Consider the following 10,143-nt stretch of genomic DNA (forward strand, 5'->3'; position numbering starts at 1 on the left):
CTTCTTGTAGATGTAGCATTTGTAACCAAACACCTAGAAGAAAGAGATATCCGGCTTCTTCCCATTAAGCAACTCATAGGGAGTCTTCTCAAGGAACCATTGAATGAATAGGCAGTTGGAAGCATAGCATGCGGTGTTGATTGCTTCGGCCCATAAACTCTTCGGTGTGTTGTACTCATCAAGCATAGTTCTTGCTAGGGTGATCAATGTCCGATTCTTTTTCTCTACAACACCATTTTGTTGGGGAGTGTAAGTTATGGAGACCTCATGCTTGATCCCAACTTTATCACAATAGGCTTATATGTTTGTGTTGTCAAATTCTTTGCCATTGTCACTTCTTATCTTCTTGATCTTCACATCAAATTCATTTTGTGCTCTCTTGGCAAACTTTTTGAATGATGCGGCCACCTCAGTCTTGTCATGAAGAAAGAACACCCAAGTGTATCTTGAATAATCATCAACAATCACTAGACAATAGAAGTTGCCTCCCAAACTTGCATAGGTTGTAGGTCTAAATAAATCCACGTGGAGAAGTTCTAGCACCCTTGATGTTGACATGTAAGCTTTGCATGGATGAGTATTTGCAACTTGCTTGCTGACTTGACATGCACTACAAAGCTTGTCCTTCTCAAACACAATATCTTTCAATCCTCTAACCATGTCCTTCTTCAATAGTTTCTTGAGTGTACTCATCCCAACATGAGCAAGCCTTCTATGCCATAGCCACCCAAGTGATGATTTGGTGAATAGACATGTCCTTAAGTTGGCATCATCGGAGGTGAAGTCCACTAGATATAAGTTGTTGTATCTAAAGCCTTTGAATATGACTTGATCATCATCCTTCTTTGACACAACTACTTCTTTCTCAGTAAATAGACATTGAAAGTCAAGATCACACAATTATCCAGCAGATAGCAAATTGAAGCTCAATGAAACAACTAGAAGTACATTTGAGATTGAGTGATCATTTGATATTACAACTTTGCCCAACCCTTGCACTTTGCCCTTTGAATTATCACCAAATGTAATCCTTTCTTGATCATCCACATCTTCATCTAGTGAGGTGAACATATGAGGGTCATCGGTCATAAGTTGAGTGCAACCACTATCAATAACCTAATGATTTCCACCGGTCTTGTAGTTCACCTACACACACACAAGAGATCAAGCTTGATGTTTAGGCACCCACACTTGACGGGGGCCAACAATTCTCTCAACTAGTGACTTTGCTACCCATATTTGCCTAGGCCTATTCTTGTTGGGTGGACCTAGAAAAACAACATGGGGTCTTCCTTTTGTGTCCTTTCTAACCATATAATGAGCATTGAAGGCAAAAGGTCTAGCATGCTTAGGCAAGGGTTGTGGTGGTGGAGTCTTGCACTCATGAGCAAAGTGACCTTCTTGTCCACACTCAATACATCTCTTTGGCTTTGGCTTTGACTTATATTGATGTTGAGATTGATATTGAGCCTTGGCTTTCTTCATTTGATTTGCCTTGTAGCCAACGCCACTCTTATCACTCTTCATCACGGTGTTCATGAGTAGCTCACTTTGAAGATTGTGACCTCTTGTAAACTTCTCAAACCTGGTGGCAAGGTGAGTCTTCTCAATCTTGAGCCTCTTGTTTTCTTCTTAAAGCTTCTCAATATCAAGAGCCATGTTGTAGTCACCATCTTGTGTCTCTATGACAATTGAGTTGGTGGTTGATAGCTTTTCAAGATCTTTCTTTAGCTTCTCATTCTCATTCTTGATCTTGACATAGTCATCATAGTGTTTGGCCACAACCACTTGCTTGCCTTTGCCACTAGATCCTTGCTCAATGTACTCATCAATCAAATCATCACATGATGTAGCTATATCAATCTTAGCAACAAGGTTAGTACATCATGTGGCTCATTGTATAGATATTCATTTACAATAACAAGATTGTCATGATTGACTTTGAGTAGTATAATCATCTTTTAGCAAGTCATATCAAGTGTTAAGCTCTTTGTGTATCCCCTCAAGTTCATCGTGGTTTTCTTTAAGCTCTTTTATGATGGCTTTGAGTTCTTTGAGGGTGAATGACACAATCTTATTTTCATCTCTAAGCTCATCACTAGCTTTTTAAGCCATTTCATACTTAGCTAAGAGAGATTCTTTTTTGAGCTCAAGTTTATCATTTTTAGCTCTTGTTTTTCTTATGATTTTAGTGTAGCTATTTAGCAATTCAACTAGTTCATCATAAGAGAGAGCTACAAATTCATTGTCACTATCACTATCACTACTATCATCATCACTTTGTACCTTCTGGTCACCCTTGGCCATAAGGCATAGGTGTGTAGAGGATGATGATGGTGGTGATGGTGGTGGCAATGAACTCCCAATAACAAGAGCGGCCACTCTTTCTTTTTCATCATCACTATCTTCTCCGGATGAGCCACTTGATGATTCAATATCCATGAGCCAATCACCAACAATGTAAGTCTTGCCATTCTTCTTCTTATGATATTGCTTCTTCTTGCCATCTTTCTTCTTGTATGGTTTTTCTCTCTTCTTCTCATCATCACTTAAGTCATCTTTGTTGTCCTTGTACTTCTTCTTGAATTTATCTTTCTTGGGCTTAGGACATTGATGAGCTAGATGACCAAGTTCACCACAATTATAGCAATCCAATTTCGAGATGGGCTTCCTCTTGCTACTAGTGAAGAATTTCTTCTTCTTTGAATCAAACTTGACACCTTTCCTGTTTGACTTCTTTAGCATCTTGGTGGTCCTTCTCACCATGAGAGCAATGTTGGTGTCATCTACCTCTTCACTTGAGCTATCAAAGGAAGCTTCAAATTTTGCTTTGCCCTTCCTCTCTTGACTAGCCTTGAAAGCCAAGTCTTTCTTCTTATTTGAGGAGGGAGAGCCATCTTGTCGTGCGATGTGCATGTACATTTCATGAGCATTGATCTTCCCTAATATTTGAGTTGGTGTAGCATTGGAAAGATCTCCTTGATGGAGCACGGTGACAATGTGTCCATATTTGTCAATGGGAAGAACACACAAGATCTTTCTCATGACATCGGATGGTTGCAATTGTGTGAGTCCAAGCCCATTGACTTCCTCTACAATGACATTCAAACGAGAGTACATTTCATTACCACTTTCATTTGGAAGCATTTCAAAAGAATTTAGCTTTCTCTTAACGAGGTGATAGCGTTCCTCATGCTCACTCTTGGTTCCCTCATGGAGCACACAAATATCTGACCATAGTGCACGGGAGTCTTTGTGGTTCTGAACATGGTTGAACACGTCCTTGCAAAGGCCTCTAAAGAGGATGTTTCTAGCCTTTGCATTCCACTTCTCATAGTGAATCTCATCACCAATAGGGTTTGTAGGATCCTTAGGTTTTGGAAACCCTTGTGCGGCGGCTCTAAGCACTCTAACATCTAAAGCCTCTAGATATGTCTCCATACGAATTTTCCAATAAGGAAATTCGTCTCCTTCAAAGAAGGGATGGAGTCCATCTCCATGGGACATCTTGCTCTAGGCAGTTAAGCCTAATTCTAAGAGCACTCAGCTCCGATACCAATTGAAAGGATCAAGATGCCTAAGAGGGGGGTGAATTGGGCTTCTCTAAAAATTCTTTCAATAATTAAGCCCTAATCAAAACCCACTTCACCCCTAGTGCCTAAAAGTGTAGCTATTATTCTACGGTACAAAGAGTTTTGCAACCTAGTTCCAATCCTATACTAGCAAATCAATTCTATGAATGTAAAGGCAAGAAATGAATTTCTCAAAGTAAATACTCAAAGCAAAGAGAGGAAAGGAACACGGCGATGTTTTGCCAAGGTATCAGAGAGTCAGCACTTCCCACTAGTCCTCGTTGGAGCACCCGCGCAAGGGTATAGCTCCCCCTTGATCCGCGCAAGGATCAAGTGCTCTCTACGGGCTGATTCTTCGCCACTCCGGCTCAGTGAATCGCCCACAACCGCTCACAAGTCGAGTTGGGTCATCCACAAGCTTCAATGGATGATCACCACACTCCCAATCACCACCAAACCGTCTAGGTGATGCCGATCACCAAGAGTAACAAGCACGAACTCTCACTTGACCAAACCAAGCCTAATGAGATGAGTGGATGCACACTTGCTACTCTCAAAGCACTAATGAGGTCCTTAATCTTGAGATTATCAAATCACAAACTCCTCACTAGGCACTTGCTCTCCCTTGGACTCAAAGGTGTTCTTTAGCTGATCAACTGAGCAAGAGAGATATGTTAGAGGAGTAAGAGAAGTATAAATACCCCCCATAACCAAACATACCCATTGAGGTTCAAACCAGCTTGTTAAGTGACGACCGGACGCGTCTGTCGGGTTGACCGGACGTGTCCGATCAGTAGCCAACGACTACATGATGTCAACTCAACAGCTCTGACCGGACTCTAACACGCGTCCGATCAACACTAACCGGACGCGTCCGGTCAATGATTTCACTCTCTGGAACCTCTCTATGTAACGACCGAACTCAGGTCAGTGTCCAATCAGCACTGACCGAACGCGTCCGGTCATGAAAAACACTCTCTGGAACCTTACTGTGTAACGACCGGACTCTGCCCTTGGGCATGTCCGGTGCAGCGTCTGGTGCTCTTTGGAGAGCAAACCCTAGTGACAGTCGCGTCCGGTCCGCTCTGGCACAGTGTTCGGTGACTTAACCTAGCCTTGTTGTACTGACCGGACGCATCCGGTCGACTAGAAAACACTCCATTCACTTGCAAATCAAATTTCTTTGTGAATGAAAAATGTTCCACATGATCTTTAGGGCATCTCTTAGCTACCTAGTGCTATGTTTGACAAGTGTGCACCACACCTAAACCATTAGACTCACCTAGGTCAAGCTACTCGCTCATACCCCCCTTTATCGTACGGTCAAAGAAAAAAACAAAGTCTTAATCTACTCTAAATGCCTCTCAACACCAAATGGCACTTAGAACTAGATCGTGCTTAACCTTGTCAACCATCCTTTGAAAACCGAAACGATTCCATCGATAGGGGCATGAACACTATTGATTGCCCAATCAATCACCATTATCGTGACCTAACTTAATTTGCCTCTATAAAATACACGTTAGTCACAATAATCTTACATTGTCATTAATCACTAAAACCACTAGGGGCCTAGATGCTTTCACATAGCATAATAGGAACAACGATGGATCGATGGATCAACCGGAGGACTTGGTGTTTGACCAAAAGATGGTGCTATGGTGATCACGTCATGAAGATGGAGTACTAATTGTTGGTTATAATTACCCAGGCAAGCCTCGGTGCATAACCCCTACTATTCTACACTTTATATTATGCTTGTGCATTAAGTTTTAAGGAGTTGAATGGAACCCACCTGCATATATATCCTTATCATGTGAGTCTTACTAGTATGAAAGGATTGTGTAGATTGCCATGCTATAGGACTCCGGTAGAAGTCGAGTGATTGTCTGTCCCTCGCGAGAGATAGGATTATATATTACTGCTATTACTATCATGTTACTATCACATGGCTTATATGTGGATAATAAATGGAGACCGTACGGGACTGTACTGTGGACTTTGGATGGACTGGGACTTGGTTAGGCAACAGAGCGAGGCTCTGGTTGCGTTGTCCCGCCTATGTCGATTGATGATCGTCCGTTGTTGTGGATGGTAGTCAGGTCACAGACTTTTATCCTGAGCACATACTTGCTTAAGAGAGCGGGAAGGCTTGTTACTCTCTTGTCATGGGTTCCGGCTCTTTTCGGACCGACTGATTGGAGGCAGGGATAGGTGGAGGTCTTAGCACCACACTAAGGTAGGGCCTCAGTGCTGGGGGCTTTGAGTCCATGTTTGGACGGGGACCTGGACCCCTTGACAAGAGTGGAACGGGTTGGTCTTGTCTGTGCTCAAGGTGAAGATGAGGCGTGTGTTTTGGGGTACCCAGTTGGGATACATTGATTCGCGAATCACCATTTCTTGGAGATGGTACCGACTTGGCTATGGTATGGCACCATAGCAAGAACTGGAACAGAGATGATATAAAATGGTTCTGATTACTTACCACTTGCTTGGAGGTAGGATAGGTGCTTACCTAGATTGGTTAGCCAATGGACTAAAAATGGCTGCTAAAACTTTGAATATAAGGATGCACTATTAGTTATGCTTCCTACAAATTCATTAAACCAGCAAGCTAAATAAGCCTTGCATATCCTTGGAGTCTTTTATTTTTCTCTTATCGGATAAGTCTTGCGGAGTACAATTGAGTACTCAGGGTTTTATTCCCCTGTTGTAGGTGATAGGTGGATTGCTAGAGCTGACCCTTGTGTATGGATAGCTTCTGGTGGGCTCAGAGATGATTCCTTTTTACGCTATGTAGGTAGTGTTTAATTATAACCCTCACTAAATGTTTTTATAAAAAAAAGTTTTATAATCTACTAATATATCTTGTATATAAATGTTCACCATGTTAATGCTTCACCATGTCATGAAATAAATCTTTATTTCCGCTGTAACTCTGGTCATATGTTTATTTTCCGCTGCAAGATAAAACTTGTGAACCTAAAATGTATATACCCCTTTCATATGTAAATTGTCTTAATTCCACTGTTGCATTTAACTTGCGTAATACTCTGATGCTGTAATAAAGTGATGTAAGAAATGGTTAAGAATGGTGTAAGCTTTATTCACTCGTTTATGATCTTGATAAAAAATGTGGATCTTCGAGTTCTCCCGTTGGGTATGCTGGACGGAATTTGTCTGATTTAGTGCGCTCACTTGGGTACTTAGTCTCTAATGAAAGACGAGTACCTTGGGAGTGGATTAATTTGGGCGGTTCTGCCACAGTGATGCTCCACCACGTGCCTTCCGAGGTTCAGCTAGCGGATTTCTTCACCAAGGCACAGACACAGGCCCAACATAGATTCTTGCTCTCCAAACTCAGTGTTGTAGATCCACCGTGAGTTTGAAGGGGTGTGTTAGATGTACAGATGTGTGTGTAGTATTTTTCTTCTACTTGGAGGGTTCCTTTGCATATGTACACTCACTCACTTGTATATCTGCCTTTGGGCATGGTAATACACTTGTTGGCCTCATTCTAACATTACCGAGGTCTGGCGGGATGGTCCCAATGAGATTGTTGTCATTATGGGCAAGAAAACCCATATTCTTAAGACAACCTATTCCCCGAGGAATTGCACCCTTTAACAAGTTATGGTAGAGATGCAACTCCTTAAGGTTGGAACAATTTGTGAGCCTATCTGGAATAACCCTATCCAGTGAATTGTAGCTTAGATTAAGGACTTGCATCTTCTGGAGATTGTTAAGATCAGGTATCTGGCTAGAGAACTGATTGCTAGACAAGTCTAGTGTATGAAGGTATGTTAGGTTTCCAACAGATGGAGAAATAGAGCCTGACAGGCCTTGATTGGCAAGGTTGAGTGCTGTGACTCGCCCGTGGTTCTTCAAGTTACTACACGTGACACCTCTCCACCTGCAGTAGTGGATGCTAGAGTTCCACGAGCTCAAGGATCCTGAAGGGTCATTGGCGATGACTGCCTTGAAATCAAGCAAGGCGAGAGCATGTCCGTGCTATTTCCAGGGACAGTGGAACAACGGATATTGCCTACTCCATGAGATATGACTAACAATGCTAGTAGCGAAAGCATGGTGATGACTTTCACCGTCCGATCGTCAGACAGTAGCGCCCTCGTTACCTGTTCGGCCAGTGGAAAACCCGGCTGATTTCGACTGATTCAATAGTTTTCTGTAAGAGAGAATAAGCTAAAATAAACTGCTGATAAAACAAGCGAACAAGTACGTACCAACACATGATCCTCTAGCCATGTACGAGTATGCGAAGTAGAAGTACTACAATAGCATGAAAATGGAATTGCATTTAATCAGTAAAGTAAAGTAAATTCAAGTACAAGGTGTAACTTTGTCGATGTTGGAATTTCACTGCAAACAAGACATGGTCCACAAGATTGAGTGATTGACAGCAGAGCACAAACCTAAAGATTGCTCAAGCAGCGCTAGTACCGCACTGGAGGAAAGAGAAGAACGCACCTCTACTTTGCTGAAGCGTGCAGCAAGGCAGTTTTTCTTTTCTGCGATCCTGAAGAGCACAGACCGAACGACTTTTGGTTTTGCTTGGTGGTGTACTAGTACTAGTGTCTAATGTATGAGCTGTGGGCTAGCTTTAAGTTGGACGCACAACTCGCAATTCACAACTGGCTCAGGCCCCCATGGGTTTAATTTATAAACAGATTACAGCCGCGTTACATCCACACACACACTTGCATCATCCGATCATCGTCACACCTTATCTTAGCTTGACCGGCGTTGCAACGAAGACCCGGAGTCAAGTCAAACTCACCGGTTACCGCTACTTTTCAGCATCCGTCTCGTCACCCACCGCCACCGTCGTTGTCTGAGCTGGACATCACCACAGTTCGTTTAACTGATAAGCCATAGCTGAAAGTACGATTAGCTGATTTATTGTGAGAGAAAAATATTATTCACTCGTTGAAAAAATACGAATTATAAGCTCCTATACTAATCCCCTGTTAGTACAAGTGTTAACGTAGATGTATTTACGTGCGACGTCAACTGTCGACATCTGGATCCTGCTGAGAGTAGTTGCAATGGATCGATCGATTGGGTCACGGCGAAAAAGCAGCGGCGCCTGCCGAGTGCTGAGTGCTGACGACGACGACAACGTACGCCGTGGACCACGCACGCTTGCATGCGTCGTACGCGTTGAAGTGGGCAAAGCCACGGACGTACGTGCGCGCGCCCTGTCCCCTGTGCGTGCACGTTGGCACGTGAATCCACCCGGCACATGCACATGCATGTCAGCGCTCAGGGCAACCAAACCAACACGACTGCACATGGGTTTGCGAGCGACCGCTGCTATGACTGAGCGCTAGCTACCAGTGCCAGGCGCCCAGCAGAGAGATCAATCAGCAGGGTTCTCATCTCAAGTCTCCACGGTTTTATTAGCGGCAGCGCCCTGGGCCTGCGCGAGAGAGATGCACGGCACCCCCGTGCGACGCAAAAAGGCGGCCGGACGCCGTTTTTGAGGGGATCCCACCAGGCTTTTTCGACGGGAGAAAAAAAGTCAGCGACGACAGCGGGGCCTGCTGGGGCCTTTTCGCCTGCGCCGCATGGCTTTCTGTGTGTGGTGGGGTGCTGCCTGCTGGTGCCGCGGATGACGGCCGGACGCTGCTCGCCCTCGCCCTCGCCGCGCCGTCCCACCCATCCATCCATCGACCTCGACCATCAGCCCGCACGCTTGCTTCGATCGATCCGGCAGGGGCGCGGCCAGCGGGGGCGGGCGGCCTGCGCTGCAGGCACTGGCGGGCACCGTGTGTCCGTGGACTGCGGATGCAAGAGCACCCGATCGCTCCAGTAGCAAGCAGCGTCTTCAATTAGTGCGTCGCAGACTCATTGTACTCGGTACTCCTGCTGTTCCATACAGTGGCGTACAGAATCTGCGCGTACCTTTTCGTGGGCTATGATTATTTTCATGCCATGCTATCATCTTGCTCGCTGCTGTGGAGCGGCATCGATCGAGTTTGTGCGACTTGCCTTGGCCTCGAGCGACCATGGCATTATTGGTATGACGATGCGTGCCGTTGGAATGCTCGAGGCCTGCTCCTACGTACCTGGACTACGGAGAAGAATGTATACTGGAGGATGAATCATCCTCGGGTTTTTTTCTGGCCCTCCTGCTACAAAATATCTCGAAAAAGGGATGGGATGAAGAAATGGCGCTACCGAAACATGAAACCACTACGTATATTTCTATTCCACCACAGAAACATGTTGGATTCGGTCGCGCCGGAACTAGAAAACGAATGTGCGCGTGGAATGGCGCAGCATTAGACAACTTGCTAATGAGATGAAATAAACATGAAAACAAGAGAAGAATATCACATATCGACTGATCCAATAAAAAAGATCACCTTGTTACGCATTTGTTTACCACATAAATATATTGGATCCGGTCGCGACGGGACAAGAAAATGAAGGTGCGCCATGAATGCACAACATTAGACAACTTGCTAACGCGATGAAACAAACATGAAAACAAGAAAAGAAGACCACCTATCGATCGAATGAAGAAGATCACCTTGTTACTCATATA

The 10,143-nt window shown here is 44.3% G+C and overlaps 1 protein-coding gene across 11 annotated transcripts; it reads right to left on the bottom strand.

The window, feature by feature from the left end:
* Window positions 1–481: 481 nt before the first annotated feature.
* On the bottom strand, window positions 482–8,196 carry LOC136467352 (uncharacterized). Of its 11 annotated transcripts, none has more exons than XM_066466036.1 (3): window positions 8,061–8,196; window positions 7,817–7,862; window positions 482–3,092 (listed from the first exon to the last, which is right to left on the bottom strand). In XM_066466036.1, the coding sequence occupies exons 2-3, from the start codon at window positions 7,836–7,838 to the stop codon at window positions 2,107–2,109; spliced, it is 1,008 nt and encodes a 335-aa protein (XP_066322133.1). In that variant the 5' UTR covers window positions 7,839–7,862; window positions 8,061–8,196; the 3' UTR covers window positions 482–2,106. The 11 variants fall into 11 exon arrangements, with proteins under 11 accessions (XP_066322133.1, XP_066322130.1, XP_066322128.1 ...); XM_066466033.1 differs by having other exon boundaries at window positions 482–4,228; XM_066466031.1 differs by having other exon boundaries at window positions 482–7,708.
* Window positions 8,197–10,143: the final 1,947 nt, after the last annotated feature.

The sequence above is a fragment of the Miscanthus floridulus genome, chromosome 7 (assembly GCF_019320115.1).
Source record: "Miscanthus floridulus cultivar M001 chromosome 7, ASM1932011v1, whole genome shotgun sequence".
NCBI classification, from domain to species: domain Eukaryota; kingdom Viridiplantae; phylum Streptophyta; class Magnoliopsida; order Poales; family Poaceae; genus Miscanthus; species Miscanthus floridulus.

Coding starts and splice junctions, on each gene's coding strand:
- LOC136467352 (XM_066466028.1), bottom strand. CDS start 3,507: ATGTCCCATGGAGATGGACTCCATCCCTTCTTTGAAGGAGACGAATTT.